The sequence below is a fragment of the Pleurodeles waltl genome, chromosome 6 (assembly GCF_031143425.1).
Source record: "Pleurodeles waltl isolate 20211129_DDA chromosome 6, aPleWal1.hap1.20221129, whole genome shotgun sequence".
NCBI classification, from domain to species: Eukaryota; Metazoa; Chordata; class Amphibia; order Caudata; family Salamandridae; genus Pleurodeles; species Pleurodeles waltl.
The window spans coordinates 1,646,442,024-1,646,465,879 of record NC_090445.1 but is presented as its reverse complement, the minus strand read 5'-3'; the positions used below and the strand labels follow the sequence as shown (position 1 = coordinate 1,646,465,879).

The window sequence follows — 23,856 nt, the reverse complement described above, 5'->3', positions numbered from 1 at the left end:
AGTTTGGCAGAGGCAAGGGGGTGGAGTCACAAGGGGCAGAGCATGAAAAATAGAGACGAACAGTCGACTTAATAACTTGCTGCAAATAACTTGGTAACAAGGACATATGTGACAGTAAATGTGTTCTAGATCACTTAATTGGTCACAATGAGGCTGCATTTTAAAAAATCTTACAGGGTTAAGACACATGCTGTAAAGATCGTTGTGTGCCCAGCAATTTTAAAGGGATAATATTTCAGTAACATAGGTCCAGTGGTCACAGTTTTGACTCATAAAGTGACATAGAGGGTTAATGTGCATGCACATGTGCAAGATGCAGATCACAAATTGGTATTTTATTTAGAAAGGTAAGTGTGCTACAGCTTTTAATGCTGAGATCATTTTGTTACTTCCAGTTCATAAGTTTCAAGCCTTTTAGTATAGCACAGTGATATATTTATTCGCAACAAGGAGGTGAATGCATACCGTAAGTCATGGGTTTAGATCCTTGTTTTTTTCACTCTGTTGTTATTCTAGGACTGCAAAAAAGAGTTCCTTTGGGAAGTAATAAAGTCACTTGCATGATTTATTGTGCCTCTGTGTGTCATGTAAAGTACTCTGACACCCCACACTAGAATGAAAATGAATAGGGCTATAAATGAATTAAAATAAAAAAAATAGGTGCTGTTTAAATCAATATTCGTGTAATCAATCATACAGAGAGATAAAGCTCGCATCCTTAAAGTACAAGTACACCTCTTCAATAGAGAGTTGAAGTTAAAAACTTGCCTTCAATAGTTTCTCTTAAGTACCTGTGAAGTGGTAACAAGCTGTGTGCCTTTGTTTTCCTTCTCTTGCATTGGCGTCTAGGTGTTAGGCTCCAGATGGCTCTCAGCTAGGATGATACATGCACAAAAGGAGGGCTGATGACCCTTCAAATCATGCCTTTGTCTTGGGCCCATCTGAAATCTAAAATCAGGAAGCCACTTCGCCCTCTGTGCATTGCTGCTCCAAACAGATTGCAAAGGACGTGCAGACACTGCTGAAAATGTCAAGGTGTAGGAAAAGTGACAACAGGACAAATTCAGTTTCCCTTTGTTGACTGGTTCCCAGATATGGTCCAAAAATAGCTGCCAGGATGCAGCGTGATCCCCTTACTTTCTAGCACTTAGGGCCAGATGTATCAAAGGGTTTTACTCATTCTGTGTCAATGGGAAAATGCTTTGGTACATATGGCCCTTAGTGACTTACACTGCATTTTTTGCACAACTCAACTCACTTCCACCATTAACTGCATGACCCTCTGGCATAAAGTTCAATATTCCCTGTTTTGAAAGAAATATAAATCTCTTTTAATATTCTAGTTCTTTGCTTACTGCTTATATGAACAATTCTTTTGGATACGATTTTTGCATTTTTGTAATCTTATGTAATGGTTTTAATTAACTGCAAAATTAACTTAACACCATTTTAACAGTGGGAAATTGTGCTGATATCTGAACTGATAGAGCACAGTGGCACCTAGATGTTTTGTGAACTAAGGTTTCTGTACTACATGCATATTCTCAGTGATCCTGAGAAGATATTCCAGCAATTGGACTTTGAACAAATGACTGTTTCTGTGGACCATAATAGCATACTCTGTTGTGGTAATCAATGTGTTTTCTTGAGACACAGCCTTGCCTACATTTTAAGGATAGGGATTTGTTGCTTTCTTTTAGCCAAAAAATGTATTTTCCTTTTTGTGCCTTCAACACTTTCTCAAACAGAGTTAACATGGGCCATATGGGTTTTAAATGTGCACCTTATTCTTCCTAAGAAAAAATCTTATATATTTAAAAACATTTTAGCAGCTCATGTACCATCGAAGTACATATTCTCGTCTGATTCCTTTGCACTCCTCCTGCTCTTCCCAACCTTCTGCCAGGCATTTTCCCACCTGCAATTGTAGCGCTATTTAACTAGGTGCTGCAGTACAGGTGGTGAAATGTCCGTCTGCAGGAACAACTCAGCCTAAAGTCTGTATACCGGCGCTAGGATGTTTGGTAGTCCATACAGAGCATAAATTAGCTGTCAGGTCATTTCTTGAAACCTGGTCCTACCAGTGCAGGGTGGCTTTACCTCGCCTACGGAGGTGCTGTTCCTTCTTACCTATCTACATTTTAATGATGCTTAGGCCCAGATTTACTAGAAAATGATGGAGTGGGGAACTGTGCCACATTTGGCAGCGCTGCGCTCCATCATTTTCAAAACACAGGGATGTGCCATACTTAATAGAATACGGAGCACCCCTGTGTTTTACCTTGCGCCGGAGCTAAATTTGCTGCCCAGCGCCAATACAGCCATCCTTGCGCCATGGTGCAAGCATGGCTGAGCTGAGGGGGAGATTTTTTTCATGCAGGAAGGGGCACTTTACTGCACAAAAACAATCTTAAACGCCGATTTGCTCTTTCTATGTGTGCTGCAAAATGCAGCACACATAGAAAAAAACAAAAAACGAAGAGAAATGAAAGCATTTCTCCTTGATAAGCCACTCTAAAGCAACCCCTGGGGTGGCGTTAGATTTTGGCGCTGCCTTAAGTTTATGATTTCCTGTAAATCTGAGGGAGCGTCAAAATGCTATGGGTGTTGCTCCATTGCACGCCCCTTCCACGTAAGGTCTGCGTGTGAAGGGGCAGCATTTATCCCGGTTCCGTTAAGCCACAAAAAGTGTCTTAATGCCACCTTGTAAATATGGCGTTGGGCATTATGCTACTGGAGCGTCACAAAACGTGATGCTCCAGTGGCGATAGGGCCTTGTAAATCTGGCCATTAGGGTGCTATGTAGCAATCTGAAGTAGCCACCGACTTTGTGAGGCAACTTGTCAGTTTTTTAAATTCTTTTGGTGAGTCAAAATAGGAATGGTGGTGTCCAACTCGGGGGTCAAGTTTTACCTAAGAAGCTGAACCCTTAAGCAACTGGCAAGCAGAAAGTACTATTGGTTTGTCCTCAATGTAAGCTATTTTGAACTGATGCTGTGACGTCATAGCGGAGTCAAGTGACTGTGGATGCATAGTTCATGACAGTTTCCACATTATACCTCCGAGTTGAGATCTATCTATGATAGGTTTCCACACAGAGCAAGCAAAGCCCATTGACTCACCGATTCACAAGATGAAAATATTTCTGCAAGTAGCCGAGGTCCACAGCGCTCTTACAAAGCTCCAGCCTGGTCTGGGGATAATAATGGACGTAGTTCACACACATCTCTTCCATGATGCTGAATCCACCCTTTAAAACAGGAGAGAAGCAACAGCACATCATATATTGTTCTAGATTATAGAAAGTTAACACTGTTGTGAAAATTGTGGAAAAAGTTTTGAACTTCAGGAGAAATGAAAGAAAAAGATTTTGAAACCTTTGAAAAAATATATGAAAACACCTGTGCCTCACATAAGACTGGCTGGGATTGATACTGTAACAACCTTTCAGCTGGGATCCCTCAGAAATGAGCACGTCGATGCAGCGCCTGCGATTTAAAGGATTGGAGGGTGCAAAGAGAAGTGCATGAGTACAGAGTATATTGTGTTTAGGAATGGATAATGAGTGGGGTGGCAGAGGGATGCACAGCGTGCCGCCTCTACAACTGGAAGATGCATAAGTGGCATACTGAAACAGAACATGTTATCTGAAGGAAATGAGGATACTTGGTATTAGAACAAGGATAGGGTGCTTGTCACATAGTTTGATTAACTCGGAGTGACACTGTTTTCTAACATGAATAGTTAAAGGTCCACATTCTTGGCACACAAAGATATAAGGAAGAGGCTAGAAGTGCTGGGAGTCACAGGATTTGTGAATACCACCCCTGACTCAGCGGGCCACACAAGTGGGACCAGGTTTACTAAGGGTTTATGCCCGCATAAAGAGATGCACAGCGGTGCACACTGTTGCAAAGGTATTTACTTTCCAGTGCTAAAGGTATTTTACCCTGGGAATGTGCCCTTTTCTCAGCAGAAATACTGTTTTCCACCAGTTTGCATCAAGGGGACGTTACTTGAGTGTTACTTTCGCAGATCAGTGTACATACCCATACTTTTTGATGCAGTGTTCCATCTACTAAGATAGCCAGATTAAGCTTTGAGTTTAAACATAACTCACCCATGCAGCAGATACTAACAAGTAGAAATGTTTTCATTTAATTTTTTCATCCATTCTACACATTGATTGTGTGTTGCACTATACATCACACATACAATGTGTTGAGACATAGGATTTTGTACTACAAAGGCATATTGACACCTCTGCGAAGATTGGGAGTGGAGCTAGGAAGCCTGTTTGTGCTCCTGCGCAGAGGATCAGAGCAGCTGGAGGCCATGTTTAATAAATATGGCTGTGCACCGCTTTCTTTGGATGCTGGACTGCATTGCCCTAAAACTAATGATTATGCCCCTAGATGTCAAACTTCGGCCCTATAAAGCCATCAAAATAAACTCCATATCAGTCACCATAAGTTGATCACCGGGCTACTGACATTACTATTCCTGTGCTGAACACTTCAACCTACTCATCAATAACCCTAGACACAGACATCAAACACATAGACAACTGTATGCACTCAAACCATTCCGTGTGATCTTTTATCCTCAAGTGAGGATTAAAGAACATAGGGCCATATGTACGAACACATTTTCCCATTGACACAGAATGGGCAAAACTGCTTGCTACATCTGGCCCATAGCAATATGGCCCTCTAACACCATGAATAAATAGACTACACAAATCAAAAAATCTACATCCACAACATTACACACATCTAGGGGTGGGCGACATATTCTGTTCTCTCTGCAGAATTGACATAATTTTGGCGACTTGGCTCTGTATTTATGCTGTGCTATGTTATGGTAAATATTTGTATCGCTCCTCCTGCCCTGAGCATGGCACTGCAATGCTTACTTAATCTGGGTGGCGTTGGCTAATTTAAATGTAAAATGAGCCTGACCATGCTGAATATGTTTGTCTTTTGTTATACATATGGAAAGGTGTGTCAAAGGAATTTGCTGCTTTTCAATGAGTTGCATCATGATTTGCAAAATACCCAGCCTATGAAATTGTTTTAGACAGCCTTATTGGCTGGGAAAATAGCGATGATGAGTTGTTGTATGCGTGATGGTGTGTTATGTTTAAGATAACTTTATGTGAATGGTTCTAAGACGGGTGTCTCTAACTGGTCCAATGCGAGCTAACAATAACTTGCAGACACCATCCGGTTAGCTCCATCCTTGAGTTCAGTTGTAAAGTAAACACAAGCTCACATTTCCTTTTAAATTTAAGGAAATGCTGTGTCAGGGCCGGACAACAAGCAGTTTCCCAGTCAAATTTTTGATCCATGGAGGGGCACAAAGGTGAATAACTGAAGCACTCAGGCTTTTAACTCTTAAATTCGAGTCCTTGTCAACTCAATATTGGTTAGAACAAAATTATGTTTCTGGATGTTTTGAAATAGGAGAAAATTAAAATGAAGAGTTAACCTAATCACTAATGCCCATATTTATACTTTTTTTTGTGTCACATTTGCGTCACTTTTTGGCGCAAATGCGGCACAAACGTCCAAAATACAGTTGTATTTTGTAAGTTTGCGCTGCTTTTGCGTAAAAGAATTAAGCAAATGCAGCGCAATAGAGTATGAATATGGGCCTAAGTTTTCTCTGCTTTATAATTTTCTTCCACTTAAAATAGTCACATTTACAAACAACAGGCCTCTTGCTCCCAGTGGCCAATAGACATTGTGCCATACTTATAGCTGAAAAATACTGTCATTTTTTAAATGGGGAAAAATTTAAAGTGAAGAAAAATATGTCTATGAAACATTAAGCCTTAGGCCCTCATCATGACATTGGCGGTAAATCCCTCTGATTGCTGCTGTGATGGCCGCCAACATACCGCTGCGGAGGCGAACATGCATTCGCCAAATAATGACACACACCAATCAGACAGAATACTGCCACATACACAAATCCACCAGCCCAAATGTCAGTGTTAAAGTGTCGGCACTAACACCCATACCATTACGCCAACAAAACAACGCCCACCACATCATGACCCACGAATCACCACCACGGACATTCATTGGCAGTAAACCATTGGCGGTACACACCGGCGCGCTCAGAATGGACACCCAAATACTAAACCACACAACATTGGCCAATACCAAAAACACACACCTGACACCAATTCATCCACCACACCCACCCGCCCACAACACTATAAAACACACACCCACATTACCTAAACCCTTTCTGAATACAAATTATTGCCACAAGACTGACACCAGGACCACTGCGACAACTAGACACACACTCCACATAAGCCAATACATCCCTCACATCCCTCACGCACCCCACTTCACACACCCAACCACATCACCCAACACCTACACACACCACACAACACCCATGTCCCCACAAAGGCACCCCCATTTTACAGATGAGGAGTTGTGGGTCATGGTGGAGGAAATAGTCAGGGTAGAGCCACAGCTGTTTGGAGCACAGGTACAGCAAAAATCCATTGCCAGGAAGATGGAGCTATGGCGGAGAATCATGGACAGGGAGAACGCTGTGGGATAGCATCCAAGAACAAGAGGCAACTTCAGGAAGAGGTGGAACGACCTAAGGGGGAAGGTACGTTCCGTGGCAGCAAGGCACCAACTCGCCAAAGGACGGGCGGTGGACCCCCACCTCCTCCTCCACAGCTCACAGCATGGGAGGAGCAAATCTTGGCAATACTGCACCCTGAGAGACTCACTGGAGTAGCCGGAGGACTGGACACTGGTGAGTCAAGATTTACTATTTATCACCCCTATATCTGCATGCCATCTCACCCCCTCACCCTCATCACTCCACTCCATCCCACACACTACACCTACACATTTGACTAACCCCAATGCCAAGCCCTACATGCTATACCAATGCATGGACAGCCCTCCTAGCCCTGCATGGACACCCATCTCAAAAGCATGCACAGCATAGGGGCACTAACAGTCCCACAATACATCGCCATACACATACAAAGGTGGCAGGGCAACAGTAACGATAGAGGGGAAGCTAGGGATGTACAATATGTCACAGACATGAAGCATAATACATCACTTACATCCCCACAGCTGCCCCAGCCAATGTCAGCTGAGAGGAGGTGCCACGACAAACCAGTCCCCAACAGAAGACAGTAACTCTCTGGACTTCTGGATCTGGATGAACTACCTTGTCCATCAGTGACCACTGGTCAGTCGGTCACCCCAGCCCATTCCCAGTCAACCACAGAGCCTCCCCCATCAGTATCCAACACCACAGCACCCACCCAGTATCCCCACACCTCTGTCCCCAGGACACGTCAATCAGCAGTGTGCCCACCTGTACAGAGACCCCAGTCCACACCTTGCTCCTAAGACAATCAGGGACCTGGGCCAGTGGCAGTGGACACACCCTTCAGGGGACACAGGCCCAGGGCAACAGGGATACTGGGAGGACCGCTGTGTGCCAGGGGGAGGACAGTCCCAGGGAACCAACTCTCAAGGAGGCACTCACCAAGATCCTGGGGGCCTACCAACAATCCCAGGACAAGATGCACAAGATCCTTACCAACATGCAGGAGAACAAGCAGCTGCAGGAGGAACACCATCAGGAGATCAGGGAGGACTTGCAGGCCCTCAACACCACCATGATCTCCATAGCAGGGGTGCAGGCAGACATGGCCAACATCATGAGGAAATCGACAGCACTGCACTACCACTAGCCAGTCTATTGACCAGCCCTTCACTTCTGCTGCAGCTAGTGGGCAGGAGGCCCTGCCACAGGACCCACAGGCCACCAGCACCCCTCCCCCTGCAGAATGCGAACCACCCCGCAAACACTCCCTGCGACCCAGACAGAAGCCAGAGACACTTGCCAAGAACAAGACCACCGCCAGTAAATGACACTCTCCTGATTGTCCCCCTTGTGTCCCACCCTGTCACCTTGTCCACTTTGAACAGCCTTTGCTCCCCTTCCTATGGCCCCGTGGACACTGGACCTGTGCTACAAACAGACTGGAACAATACCCTGGACTTTCCTCTACCATCACCCCATTCCATTGCACCTTTCCCTCAATTATTTGCACTACAATAAACACCCTTCAACACAACTTGGGTGACACTGTTTTATGTGCTGAAAATGTGCATTTATGGGAACAGTCACATATAGTGCAAATGATCTGAACACTGTGACAGCATACAAATAATGACCTGTAGCTGTCTGTAGTAAAAACATCAGGACATTGTTGTCATATCACCAACATCTGTAAAATGACAAGTCATAGGTGACAGTAAGTTGAGATGCAAAGCAAGTGAATGCCTTCATGCTACAGCCACACAGATAAAATCAATAGTCAGATTAATGGTCAGTTCTACTGTCTCACCTGTGTGTAATTGGAAGTATTGACGTATAACTGATGTTCTGTTGTCCGCATCCTCATCCTCATTCTCTGCCTCCTCATCCTCACTGTCCACAGAGTCCATGCTGCCAGAGGGTTATCTCCAGTCTCCTCCTCCTGCAGAAAAGGCACATGTCGTCTAAGCGCCAGGTTGAACAACATGCAGCATGCCACTACCATCTGGCAGACCTTCTCGGGTGAGTAGCACAGGGATCCACCTGTCAGATGCAGGCATGTGAACCTGGCCTTCAGGAGGGTGAAGGTACTTTCAATGATTTTCTTGGTTAGCCAATGTGCATCATTATAGCGGTTCTCAGCCCCTGTCCTGGCATTCCTCACAGGGGTCAGGAGCCACAATAGGTTTGTGTAGCCAGAGTCACCTGCAAGTATTGAGGCACAAACATTAGGTTGACCCAGTGCTATGAGGATAACACCTGAAGCCATACACTGACATACAGTGGGTGGGGACTCTGGCTCAGCTATTAGCCAGACCCTGTGCCTCTGTAGTTGGGCCATCACATTTGGGACGCTGCTATTCCTCAGAACAAAGGCATCATGCACCGACCCAGGATTCTTGGCAGTGATGTGGGGGATGTACTGGTCCGACATGCACACCAGTTGCACATTGAGTGAGTGGAATCTCTTCCAATTCCTGAGCACCTGTTCATTCTGGCGGGGGGACAAACGCAATATGTGTACCATCAATCGCCCCAATAATGCTGGGCATTTGTCCTATTGCATAGAATCCTGCCTTCACAGTGGCCAAATCTTCCACCTGGGGGAAAGCAATGTAGCTGCACATGTGTTTCACCAAGGCAGAAAATACCCTTGCCAGCACGATTGAGAACATTGGCTGTGACATTCCTGCTGCCAAGCCCACTGTCACTTGGAAAGAACCAGTTGCCAGGAAATGGAGCACTGATAGAACCGGCACAAGAGGGGGGATCCCAGTGGGGTGACAGATAGTTGCTATCAGGTCAGGCTCCAATTGGGCACACAGCTCTGTGAATGTGGCCCTGTCCAGTCTATAGGTGAGTATTATGTGCCTGTCCTCTAGTGTAGCCAAGTCCACAAGGGGTCTGTACACGGGGTTTGTCTCCTCCTCCTATTCATCTGCAGTGGTAGGTATCTAAGGGACATTTCCTCATTGGCTAATATGGGGCTCTTTGGAGTACAGTGGCCAATGGGAATCAGTGGCAGCAGTGACAGTGTACACCTCCGCGAACTGCCATTTTCCATCTAAATCCTCATTCCTGACTCTCCACTGGACAACACCTACACTGTGGGTGCTGCTGTGACCTGTGTCTGGAAACTACCATGGCCCGTGTGACAGGGGAAAGGGCCCCTGCCTTCACTTCGATGGAGTTGGAGTGCTTGGTGGATGGGGTCCTACCCCAGTATGGACAGCTCTATGGGCCTCCAGACCAACAGGTGGGTACACCTTGGGCATGATGCATGTGGGAAGGTGGCATGGAGATGTGTGTGCAGGCATTGTGTCATTGGGGGGAAGTGGATGTCTGGTGGTAGTGTACATGGTGGGCACCGGGCGATGTATTAGCCAATGGAGTTGGAAACGGGATTTGTGGGCCATATGTGTGACAGGCTGGATTGTATGTGTAATGCTGTCTTCCTGTCTGTATTACCTCTGCAGGTCAGCGCCCATCAAAGGAAGGGATTGTGGCATCCAATCGCCAAGGACGTACGGACCCTGGGGGGTCTACAGCAGGCAGAGCACCCACTGCAGGAAACAGTGGGAGGACCTGAGACGGTGGGCACAGAAGACTGCGGAGGCCCAGCTGAGGTGGCCTCCAAATGAGGAAGGGGTGCCCGTCTGAACCTGACCCCCCTGATGGCCCGCCTACTGGCGGTGGACTACCAGAGCTGGATGGGCGCTTGAGGGCATCACAGTAGCCACAAGGGGGTGAGTACAGTGGGCATTACTACAATAATTGGTAGGTGCATGGGATCCGGATGCTGCGTGTGAGTTAGTGGGTGCTCCTTAATGCCAGGCCAGGCACTGCATGGTGATCCAGCTGAAGGGTAATGGGTGTATAGCAAATGCAGGTAACCTAGCTCGGTTGCAGTCCATGTCAGTCAGGGCTTTGTGGGTCCCTTGAGGGGTCCAGTTGGCGGTCGTTGGCCCTCATCTTGCTGTGGCATATAGCCAATTGAATGCCAGTGCAATGCATAGTGCTCAATCCTGATCCCTGTGTGTGACGGTACTGTGTATGCCAACTGTGGTGTTGGTGCTGTAATTGACCCAGTGCTCCCTTTCTCTCCCTCCCTGCCTTTCTCCTTCTGTCATCCTGCTCATGTATGCATTAGCATCATCTGGCAGAGAAGCAGGGGCACCGGTGACAGAGGGAGCTGCATCCCACAGGACCCAGGAGGCAGAGTCCACCGATGCCAAGGGAACCAGTAGGACGGAGGGCGAGGGGAGCACCACGGCAGGGACAGGAGGTGACAACACAGACTCTGAATCCTCCTCTGATGGAAGCTCCCTGGTGGTGGCGGAAACCTCTGTGACCACCCCAGCTGCAGGTACAGCCGCCACCCCGTACCAGCACGGCCCTCCCAGTAGCCCCTCAGAGAGTTGCCCGTGCCCGCTCACCCAGGAGGGTGGGCATCTCCTTCGCCCCAGGAACCTCAGGCCATGCCACAGTGAGCCCAGCTGCCCTGAGTGAGGAGGCTATTGACCTCATGAGATCCATCTCTGTAGGGCAGTCAACCATTGTGAATGCCATCCAGGGGCTTGCATCCCAGATGCACCAATATAATGCATTCCTGGAGGGCATCCATGGTGGATTGGCGGCCCAACAGAGATCGATTCAGGCTCTGGCCTCCTCTCTGATGGCAGTTATTGTCCCTGTTCCTACAGTCCCCCTTCCAACTACCACTTCCCAGTCTCCTCAACCCCAACGCATCCCATGCACACATACAGATGAGCATGCACACAAGACATCACACAAGAGTGGCACAGTCAAACATAGGCACCACAGTTCAGTCCACAATCACTCACACAAACAACAGACAGTTGCACACACATCCACATCCACTGCCTCCACTGTCTCCACCTCATCCTCCTCCTCCACCTTCCTCACAGTCACGTCCACACACACACCTGCAAACACTGCTTTAACAGCCACAACCAGCATCACCACACCAAACAGCACACACACCTCACTACCAGACACCTCCACAACATCCATCCACGCGTCCCGTGTCCTCTCCCACCCTGTCTGTCCCCCCTCCTAAAGGACACAAACGCAGGCACTCAGACACCCAACAGCCATCCACCTCACATCAGCACACTGCCCATGCACCTGCACCCAAGTCCAGCAGACGTACTCCTCCAACAACCACTCCCTCAACCTCCACTCCCATCCCTCCTCCCTCATCCCTCCCTACCGTCCTTAAGAAGCTTTTCCTTGCCCAACTTGACCTCTTCCCTCCCCCCCATCCTGCCCGTAAGAGCAGAGTCCCAACAACCCGGCCCAGCACCTCAGCCAAACAATCCACGAGAACAGTGGAGGCACCTCCAAATCGTGGAGGCAAGACAGTGAAGTATCCCACTCCAACAGCCAGGAAAGGGAAGGATCCCACTTCACCGGCCAGGAAAGGGCAGGATCCCACTCCACCAGCCAGGAAAGGGAAGGATCCCACTCCACCAGCCAGGAAAGGGAAGAAGCCCTCACCTCCAGCTGAGAGACAGCAGCCCTCAACTCCTGCAGAGGCTGGCAGGGTACCAACACCACCACCACCAGTGGGCACGGGCCCTCATCCCCTGCTGAGACACAGCAGCCCTCACCTCCAGCAGAGGCTACCCTGGAGGCACCTTTCCCAGCTGAGACACAGCAGCCCTCACCTCCTGCAGAGGCTGCCAGGGTACCAACACCACCACCACCAGGGGGCATGGGGCCCTCATCCCCTGCTGAGACACAGCAGCTCTCACCTCCAGCAAAGGGCATTTAGGCCATCCTCCAGGGACTGAAATACACTTAGCCCTCTCCCGACCCAGTGGGCTGGTTCCCCATCTCAGAGACTGTGACCTTGCACGCCCCAGCACATAGAAATGGGCATGGAGCCCCCTCCAGGAGCAGTAGGCAAGTTCCCAGGCTCAGACACTGTGACCTTGCACTCCCCAGCACGGAGAAATGGGCATGGAGCCCCCTCCAGAACCAGTGGGCAGGTTCCCCACCTCAGAGACTGACCTTGCACTTCCCAGCACATAGAAATGGGCATGGAGCCCCCCTCCAGAACCAGTGGGCAGGTTCCCCACCTCAGAGGCTGTGACCTTGCACTTCCCTGCACAGAGAAATGGGCATGGAGCCCCCTCCAGGACCAGTGGGCAACTTCCCCACCTCAGAGACTCTGACCTTGCACTCCCCAGCATGGAGAAATGGGCATGCAGCCCCCTTCAGAACCAGTGGGCAAGTTCCCAACTTCAGCTGAGGTGACCCCACCCGCCACCCATTGGGTGCCAATCCACTTCCGAGATGTTGCCCCTGTAGTTTTGTGCGGAGTTAGTCAGGGTCAAGTTGGGGCTTGGACAATGCCCTGTGGCAATGTGGGCCTTTTGTACTTTGTACTGGATGTTGGCCATTTCTGGACAATTGTTCATGTATCTTTGTTCTCCAATTGGTTCATATGGTGGCTGTTGCCATGCAATTACAATCTCAGTACTGCCGACCTGTAGTCCTTGTATTATTATGCAGTGTGTCCTGTGCCATTGGTTTGCGTCTGCAACTGGTTGTGTGTATCATGTGTGTGAATGGTGTGTGTCGTGCGTGTGTGTGTCACTCTCCTTTTCCTCCCTCCTTCCCTTGTGTGCTAGGCGGCTGTACTCACTGTCGTCGTCTTCTTTGGTGTTCCAGGCGGAGAATGGGGTAGAGGAGCATGAGGAAGACTTGAAGTTCCGGTTCCATGGCGGCGTTGATCTTCACTGTGTCTCTGATGGTGAGTCTTTCGTTTTCTGTAATGTGTTTCCGCCAGGCTTTTGATGGCGTTGGTACCGCCCCGGAAATAGTGCTGGTTTGCTGTGTCATGATATGGTGGGCGGTACCTTGTCTTCCGCCTGGCTGTTGATGGCTACCGCCATGGTGCGTGGTGTTAATGCCCTGGAACATTGGCTGTCTATGGGAGTTATCACCGCCAAGGTCTTAATTTGGCAGTAATTACCGCCAGCCTGAGGCGGTATTACCGCCACTTTAGCAATCACCTCCAATGTCATAATGACCACCTCAATGTTACTCTCCACTTTCAATTAAGCCAGTTATGTCTTAATATGTTATGAGGCATGTTTCTTCACTTTAAATTCCTCCCTTTTAAACAAATGGCTGTATGAGTTATACATGTAACAGTGCTGCATATGGTGAAAGGTATGTCCTGTGCCACAAGTACTTATGACACATGATTTCCCATACACATATATCCCATTCATATGCACACATGTTCATACATCCCAAAAAACATGCTCTCACTGACACACATTGCAGCCCTGTCATAGTGCCCATGGACAAAGTATTTCGTCCTAACCATAGTATCTGCCTCTATGGACATTAGGCTTAAAATCAATGAAGCTAGGCATGGGGGTGTCTGGTAAAACAGAATGAGTGGCTTGGCCTTCCAGAGCTCTTGATGAAATTCACTGACCAGAAGTAGCTCTCACTACAGGCGGGGCGACCCCTGATTTACTATCTTCCAATGGAAGTGTATGTTTGTTTCCATTTGTGAGTTAGTGGTCATTCCTGCTTGATGGAATTCAACAGGATTCCATGTATGCTTTTAGGCATCTACATACCGTCAATTTAGATAAAGTGGCAGCGAGATCCAGGTGGCTCGCCCCGAGATAGAGATCATGAAACAGATTTTAATCATTAAACATTTTTAAATGAAGTACAGATCAAAATAAATTAAATGTTGCTGACTAAGTGAAATAACCATTGGGGTGATAATCAAAGTTGACTACATGAGCATGGGTTATGTAAAAGCATGGAATGAGTGATATGACAATTAAAAGAACAATCAAATTTTCTGCCTCAGCCAAACCTACAAAACCTTTTAAAGGCCCGAATTCCACCTTCTCCTTACACCTTGAAGGAGGCCAAATTTTGAGGAGGGTTTGTGAAACAGGCCCCTATCCTGCTCCCAGAGGATCCCAAAGGTGGTCGATCTGCAGCCGGGTGAGCCCTAGTTGGGTCATGACTCACCAGTAATAGTTAGCTCAAGTAACTATAACTCAGAGACCCAAAATGTACACTGTTGTCATCAATTATATCATTTCAGATATTGAAGTGATGCTATCAATGGTGTCATGGAACATGTCATGAGTGACGTAATATGTGAAGTAATTAGCAGTGTGTGGCAAGGCCGTGAGTTACAGTTACTTTAGGGCACACGTCATATTTACTTGAGATAACTATAACTGCTGAATGTCAGATGTTTTGTTAATTTAAAATGGTATGTTTTAACTGACATTTTCACCTAACAATAATGTCCTTTTATCCTTTTTTTTTATCAGTGAACTTTTAAGTGTTTTTAAAATGTAAAGTAATATATTTTTACAGTTCCTAACTATAATGTCACTTTAACCTCTGGTTTCGTCAGTGAATTTTTATGTTTTTTTAAGGTAAAGTGAGATGTTCATCCCTGTAAGTGGCTTGGGTTTGGGTGCAGGGTCTTTGGTCATGCACAGCATGGGGTTGGGTGCCCAACCCATTGTGAGCACCCTACACACACCCACCCCCCGCAGCGCACAGCTATAGATGGTGTAGTAGAATGCAGCGCCTCTTCTGTATCCAGGCCCTGTGCCTAACCCCTTGCTGACACCCAACCTCCTGCAGTGCATGGCCTTTGGTCGGGTGTTTCAAGGAGGTTGGGCGCAAGGACTGACCTTCGGCCATTGCTCTTGTGAGCTGGGAAACAACAGTGTCCTGGGCGTGGGATTCCCAGACCTTGTCCAAGAGTTTGCCCTGGGAGATAAGGTCCACAGAGCCTTATTATTGCACAGTGAGGGGGACTGTACCACCCCATCCCCAATATCAAAGTACTGACCCCAGAAATAGGGTCACTCGGGCCTCAATAAGGCTTTGGAAGGGGGCCACACATCCCCCTCATCAAAATACCGACCCTGGGAATGGGGTTCCTAGGGCCTTTTTGAGACGTGGAGAGGGGAGCCGCACGCCCCCTCACCCTCATGTTTAACATGGTCCTGTGGGATGGGGTCACCAGGGCCTCAAAGAGGCTCGGGGAGGGGGCCACATGCCACCCCTTAATTAATGAATCAGCCATGGGGATGGAGTCCCTGGGGCCTTAAGGATGCTTGAGGAGGAAGGCCATACGCCTCTCCCTTTTTAAATACATTTTGTCACCACCTCAGCTCTCCCCACACTTTTTTAGAGAAAACACATTTGCAGAGGAACTGTGAACATCCCACCTGCCCCCTAAATGTTTTTTTTTCATTTTTCTCAGGAGAGGGTACTGAATCACCAAGTCATAATGAGGGTGCTGCCATATCTTCTTGATGTGGTGACAGCTATTAGATCTTAAGCACTCATGCCCTAAGAAAATTATAACTCACGCCCCCGCCATGCACAGTTTTCTCGTTTATAATTTCATTGCAAACGTGCGGTGATATTTTATACGATGTCATAGAAGATACCATAAGTGAATTAATATGTGGGGTAATTAGCAGTGTATGGGGAGAGTGCAAGTTATAGTTACCTTGGGACACGAGAAATAGTAACTTGAGATAACTATGACTACACCTGGAGAATATCTAATGTTTTTAAGAGTTTAAAACTTTATGTTGTTACTGAACACTCCACCTAACTATAACATTTAGTTCATCTTTGTTTTTCAGTGAATTTCTAGGATTTTGTTAACGTAAAGTAATATTTTATCACCATACCTTAAGTAAACCCCCAACCACACAGGACCAGGTAGGCCACAGGGCCAGTGGCCAAAGCCCCACTCAGGCAGCCAGTCTCATGCTGCAGACAGCCTTCGGCCATGCATGGCCAACTTCTTGATCCTCTGCACCCAAGACCCCATATATAAAGCAGATCTATCATCTTTCACTAAAAATTTAATTGTAATCAAATGGCGCCTTCTCCCCAGGCCCTGGCCCACGTGGGTTTTTTGTAGAAATGGGTGGTAGTCTGCTTTAAAAAAAAAAAAGAAAAAATTAAAAAAAACAATCTTACAGCAGATTTGCAGATTCTCCATGAATTTGTGGCATATTGTTTTAAAAAAACGGTTTTTGGCGCCCTCACCAGGACTAAGGTGTGAGAATACCCCTACTCAACCCCCTATGTCTTTTTTTTTGCATTTTCTTTAGGACTTGCGACTGAGTCCTGAGCCCTAAAACGGCTGCCACCATTCCGGTTTGATGTGGAGGCTGCCAATCAGATCTCAGCTTGAGAACTGTCAGGTCCCCAGATCTTCCGCAGCCTGATATATACAATTTATTTGAACCTTAATTTCTCCAAACCTACTGAACAGATTTACACTGCCATACAAAAAGCACTCATTGTGGACCAAAATCTAGCTTTTTGCAAAATGTAGTGTAAATCCGTTCAGCTATTTGGGCTGTAGCTGTGTGTAACGTTCCCATGGAAAAATGAATGTGGACTCCACTTTTGTTCTCGCCTTCCTCTTGAAGGATCATCTCAAAACTTTCCTTGCACAAACTATTAAAAAATTAACACTTTTTGGAAGGTTTTGTGGAGATTTGTCAAATGATGCCAAAGTTATTTGCAACACAAAAAGGTATTTCCTATTGAAACACGATCCTAACTATAACTACCCATTGGCAATTGCCACTAATATATATATATATATATATATATATATATATATATATATATATATATATATATATATATATATATATATATATATATATTTATTTATTTAGAGAGAGACTGACTATATACATGTATATGTATTCAATATTGTGGTAGAACGTCTAGAGAAATATGGGCATGCATTATGTGCCTCGATAACAGAGTAGATTCAGTTAGGGTGGCTGTTGGGACTTATTTCTGGCTCATGGGAATAGTCCTACAACTTACCTCTTGGTGTCAGTTGAATTTGAGTGAGTCAAGCTGCTTGATAAATACAGCATTTACATATGTGTTGGTTTTAACTTGCACGCATTAGATATTCATCTGCTTATTTTTTTCTGTTTCTCTTTGCATCTATGCATTTGTATTAGTAGTTCTTAACATTCCTGTCACCCTGCACCCAATGGTACCAAGCTTATGACAGCATGATAGCTCGGCACAGCTCAGTTACTCTCTGCCCACCTGGATGACATAGGTCCTGGACTGTCTGCCTCACATGCTAGACTAATATCAACTCTCAAATAAAGCAAGAGTCTCAGTTATGCAGAAAGAGCACCTACCACAGTAGCGCGGGTCCTGTCTTCAGTGTTGTAGGTGCACGATGTAATCAGCATATCCCCCTGTGCAGGAGACACAATGCACAGATATCACACATCTCATTGCTTCTAACGTTCAACATATAAACCTTAAGTGAAAACAAGTCCTGTGAAAATGGTGACTACATAAAGAGAAGCTTTTAATCCCTGTGGAGGAAGAAGTGCAGACGTAATTTGGAAAGAAGTGCCACTCAACTGGTCCACTGTTTGTACAGTGTGTGGCCTGGTCAAAGAAGACTTTTCCACAATGAACCTACAATGCTCAGACAAAGACCCTTCACAGCAAGAGTGATTATCTTCAGATGGATAAAGTTGTGAGATTTCCACTGAGGTCTCATTCTGCTTAGCTGTTGTGACAACGGAGCCGGGGGGCTTATGTTTGTAGCCCCAAAACACCTTACACAGGCTAATTCCATGCGCTTCAACCACAGTGATTATGTACGGTCCCCTCTAGGACCCACTGGAATCTGAACTGTTTATGTGAATAACGACTTCTCAGTGGGTGACGTATAAACTGTGTCCTAAATTTACTAACATTATGTGCCACGAGTGCGCTAAATTTTGGTGCAGGCACAACACACAATATAATTTGGGATTTTCAAAGCTATGCAAAACCCAATCTGTATCCTTTACATGGCTTTTTAAAAACATTACTTTGCATCAGGGAGGCATTACATGGGTAGAGCCTGAACATTCCTGTGCATCAACTCATGCATTTTGATGCAAAGATAGATTTACTAAAGTCTGTAAACTTGTGTTTGCACCAAAATGGTGTGCCAACCCGAGACTGGCATAATGAGGAGGAATATCTTTATTTCTGCAACATACATACGAAAAGGGATATGCCTCTGAAAATAGTTTTATGCCTCCATTACAAAAACTATTCTGACCACAAAACAGGCACTCATGTATCATGGTGCAAGGATGTCTTCTATGGGCACTGGCCTGCCAAAAGTGTGCCAGCGCGAGGAGAGAGCAGACTTGCACCATATCTAAGTAAATATTTTGCATTTCTGCTCTCCCCCTTTCATGCAACATAGCAAGTTCCCTTACTTCTTTGTGTTGTGTGAAAGTTTAGTAAATCTGGGCCTATGCGTGATCCTGAAGTCCTTGACATGCACCTGATTTTTGTTTACTGCACCCTTTAATGCAAGGGAGAACATTCATTTTTTGGAGTCTCGAAAAGGTGATTTTGTTTTAAACTCATCTTAGGATCGTGAGTATGGAAAACATGAAATTCTTTAGTTGAGTTTTATCCTCTTAGTATTCATGCCTCGAGTTTTAGTTGGAAAAGTTATTGCGATGTATGGGAAGTGCAGAGTTTTATGTTATTTCTTTGCTACAGGAGTGTCTCTGTTGAAGTACTGGACCTCTATCACAGCTAATAACACGATTCTATCAGGGCATTTGTCCAGTGCTGTAATATGCCGCCATTTCCTCTTTGTGGGCCTGCCAATAGATGGGTATAAAATTTGTGCCTGGGACATCCAGTGTAGTGTTTGAAAGAGAGACATAGGGCCTGCTTTAGAACTCAGCGGATGGTTAATCCATCACAACGGTGATGGATATCCCATACGCCAAAATCTAAATTCCATTCTAGCGTACGAGATTTAGATTTTGGCGGACAGGGTATCGGTCACCGTTGTGACGGAGCAACCCATCCGCTGAGTTGAGTTCTGAATCAGGCCCTCAGATTGTTAAAGGTGACACAATTTTGATAAAGCAGCATTTAGGTAAATCACTGAGAAAGTGAGAACCAACAAATATAGGGGAGGAAGAAAGTTGATGTAGGAAAAGAGGAACAAGAACCAGACCGACACAGAAAGAGAGAGAACTGAAGCAGAAAGAAACCAAAAGAGGGAGCAAAAACGAAACCATGAGACAGAAGATGGGTTGAGGGAGTGAAGAATGGAGCTGGAGCATTACAAAGAGAGGGAAAATAGGAACAGAGAAAAAGGTCTGAAAGAAGACGAACATGAATGGGCCAATCAATAGAATAAACTTTCTGCTTACCGGACGCACTTGAAACACTTTTTTTAACATGCGGATTTCCTGAAAGAAAACAAAATGGTAGTTTCTGTGCACTCTGGAGGATATTGTAAGAAGAACACAATTTGCATACACATGTGAAAACTCTGTAACAGTCAATTTGAAAGAGAAAATAGAAATTATTGGAATCAAGCTTGAAATAAGGGAGAGGTGCAGGGTGTAAGATAATATTGAATGAGGTAGACCAAGTAAAGATGAGACCGGATTGGATCTTGTGACGGAGGGAAGGACTGAGGTCCACAACAGAAAGTATTTCGAGGCGGGCAGGTGGGGTGAAAGCTGCCATAGGTGGGAATGATTGAAGGCCAGATTAGACTAGAGAAAGATCTGGACACAGGGAATAACAGAAGGGAAGAAGGGAGGAGCTGGATAGTACTGGAGGAAAGGACTAAGGGCCAGATGTACCAAGGGGTTTTATCCATTCTGTGTCTATGGGAAAATATGTTCGTACATATGGCCCTAAGTGCATTACAAAGAAAGAGCAGTGATTCTGGTATAGTGTTTGAGAGAATGGCAAGTGCAATGTGGCCATGAATGAGAGAAACAGAGAGAGAGAGGCCTCCAAACTGAGATAATCAGAGATTTGCATCAACCAAGAATCCAGAATATAGGAAAAGATGGTATTGTGACTCACAGCTTTGGGATGAGTGGTGAATTTGATTATTGAATCATCACACCACAGGCATCTCACTGCACCCACCTCTCCACAACTGTCCCTAGACTTCATACCGAAGCCTCCCCACCACCACCCGTGCAATCCTTCATGCCCCTAGGAGTAGGGAGAAGCTTCTGCCCATAGAAGAAGAAAAGCACTGGGTTGACAAGGAGACTGCAGAAAGAAGCACACAGGATACATAGTACAGGAGAAGGGGAATGCAGAAAGAAGCAGATGGGATAAATAGTACCGGAGTAGGTGAATGACGAAAGAAGTACACAGACTGAATTGTATGAGAGAAGGAGAATAAAGAAAGAAGCACACCAGATAAATAGTACAGGAGAAGGTGAATGAAGAAAGAAGCATAGAGGATAAATACCAGAGAAGAGTAAAATGAAAAAGAAAGAATAAGGAAAGACAAACGTCATACTGGAACTTAAAAGTGAGATTGAGCCCCAGTGCGAGAGGAAAGGGCTGGAGCCAACAAAAGTAAAGAAGTAATATAGTATTGTAGATAAAGAAAATGACAGGGGGAGTACAAGAGAGAAAAGATTGGGGTCAGTAGAGCAGTGTAAATGGCATGTATTGTTAGTGCTGAGAAAAGGGCAGGAGCTAGTGTAAAAGAAAAAAGTGTAGGGAGCCTTGTTGAAGAGAAAACAGCTAGTTTTAAAAAGCAGAGGGAAGGGCAGAGATTGATAAAGGAGGAAGTGGGAAGCGACCAGTTTAGGAGAGCTAAAGGCAGAGGCATGCACAAGAAATTATTGAAATCTGTAACGCTCACTCTCACATCACAGAGATGAGACCCAGTGGAGGAGCGAGAGCTGGAGTGCAGCGCAGAAGTACAGCGCAAGAGCGGATCAAACTGTCCGAGAGGAAAGGGAAGCCGCAGGTCCGGACTGGGAATCTACAGCGCTCTGTCAAATTTTGTCACACGAGGTCCCATACAGCGTGTAGAGAGCGGGCACAGTGAACGAGCCTGACCACTACAAGGGGGATTTGGTGGGCTTTCCCCACAAGAACATTTGGGAAAAATGGCAAAAATTATACATTCTACAACACATTTCATCATATATTCAATTGTATTAGCTTTTAAAGCATACTAAATGATGACCTTACAATGCACCAGGATACCGTGCCATACCCACAGACATTTTTAAAAAGAACACAAACAATAAGATGTCCAGCAAGAAACATGAAGTTAAATATAACACAAGTGCACACTTAGTTGTGCTTAACATTCACTGTTAAGCACAACTAAGAAACGAGAACACAATTAAAAGGCCATTTTGAGGGATGTTAGCATCCTCCACCCTAGTAAGAGGCAAAGCAGGACTGGCTTTAGCGACGGTGGTGCTTGGTGCAATAATATTTTTGTTCTCATCCCCCATGACCTACTCCTCCACATATTCCCTCACTATCATTCTCCAGCAGCGCCCCTACTCTCTCCATAGACCCTCTATCATATTTATTTCATTTGTTTTGTAGTGCCTCTCATACGTCATACAAGTGTAGGATGTCAGAGCACTTTATATCAGACACAGATACAGAGGCAATGAATCATACATGGGTAAATCAGTGTATAGAAAAAATTACCAAAGACATAGGTGACCACAAGGTGTAGGATTCAAATATCATCCGTACTTGTAGCCATTTTCTAAGAGCACTTGGTCTAAAGAAGCTCAAACTCTGGATTCAATCTGTACCACAGTGGTCATGTTTGGCTTTACTGATAATAATTTGTATCTACTAAAGCAAACCCTTTTAAGCATCATTAGGATAATGATGACTGGGAAAAATATAACTTTCTAACCTGTGTCATGCAGTTTGCATGCCGCTCTTTAATGGAAGTTCATAGCTCACTGTGCAATATTATGATTGTAATTTCTGAACTGCAAGTAATAAAGACAAATGGAGTAACCCACTGAGCTATCCACATGCATACAGTTCTGTGATCTGCATGGTACAGGTTCTTTGCAACAGGCATGTTTGAGCGCTATTTTAGATAAGTAAAAACTGCCACTAGACAAACCTTTGATTGCTCTCCAGCAGTAATATTAATCACCAGAGTTCTTTTGAAATTTTTATTGTTGCCTGAAAACTGCTGGATATTAAAGGAATTCTGCAGCAGGTGCTTTTAAACCCATAACAACTTGCAAAACACAGTGCCCTACAGAACAAAATCGGCCCCCAGAACAAAAATGGCCCCATGCTTGTAGCCTCCTGGGGAAACACCAGAAGCTTGATGTGGTCATTCCGACCTTGTAGAGCATGGTCCTTATGCGAGAGAGGAAAGGAGAGCCTGGATCTCATGTACAGGAAGAAAGAAAAGGCTGGGATTCTGCCGAGGAGTGATGTGGGGTAGGATCTGCTCTAAAATTAAAAAGTCTCATATGTAGCTGAATCTCTTGTTGAGGTTTGGGGATGGGAAGGCAAAGCATCTAAGAGACATGAATTGAGAAACAAGGAGCCTCTTCACGTTGTACGTGTGTAGGTGTAGGAAGCACTGAAAATGTTGTTTCAATCACTTTGAAAAATTATCCTTCTGTGTTCAGCTTAATGGATCTGGCGGAATGTGACCACCAAATGGTATTTTGCACTGCGGTTTTGAAGTATGGTTCAGGTGCTGAAAGTTTTTCGGAAGACCATATGTTTTCACACCTTGAGCACATCTCTAGATATTGTAGCACCTCCTGTTCCGGTATAGCATATTCCATGACCCTGTCAGCCTGCCAGGCCCGTAGGCCTCAGTTGTGACATTTCCTTGCCAAGCTAAAACACTTTGAGGTGTCTAGAAGCGAAGCCAAGTAAAGACAGTATAGATCCCTCTCAGTGGCTCAAACATTTAATTTACTGAAACTACTTTGCATCTGTGGCTTCAAAAGGTTTAGGGGCAGATTTACAAGAAAGTGTCACATTGGTTCCAATGCGCCACTTTTCTTGTGTCCCCCTACCGCCACCTAACAACTCCATGGTTCTGCCGTATTTATTAAATGGCACACCATGCCGGTCGTTAGCACAATAGCGTCAACATTTTTTATGCCATTGTGACGCTTTCCTGCACTAGCATCAAAACATTTGATGCTAGCGCAGCAAAGCACAGGGAGGCCCATAGGTAACTATGCCTCCCTTGGGCAGGGGTTAAAAATGACAGAAAAAATGGCACAATGAAATCTTGTAAATGTCACTGCGCCATTTCTTTGGGCCTCCCTGGTCAGAACGCCCCTTTACATACATTATACCTGACGCAGACATAATGCAGTGCAAGGGGTAGAAAAGTGGTACAAT

The 23,856-nt window shown here is 45.6% G+C and overlaps 1 protein-coding gene across 1 annotated transcript in view; it reads right to left on the bottom strand.

Moving 5' to 3' along the window:
• DBH (dopamine beta-hydroxylase) overlaps positions 1-23,856 on the bottom strand; it is a 434,022-nt gene that overhangs the window by 64,284 nt on the left and 345,882 nt on the right. Inside the window, exons 10-12 of the mRNA XM_069242302.1 lie at positions 19,881-19,919; positions 17,832-17,891; positions 3,123-3,250 (exon numbers count right to left, since the gene is read on the bottom strand). Coding sequence (XP_069098403.1) covers positions 3,123-3,250; positions 17,832-17,891; positions 19,881-19,919 — 227 coding nt within the window. The remainder of the gene's footprint in view (positions 1-3,122; positions 3,251-17,831; positions 17,892-19,880; positions 19,920-23,856) is intronic.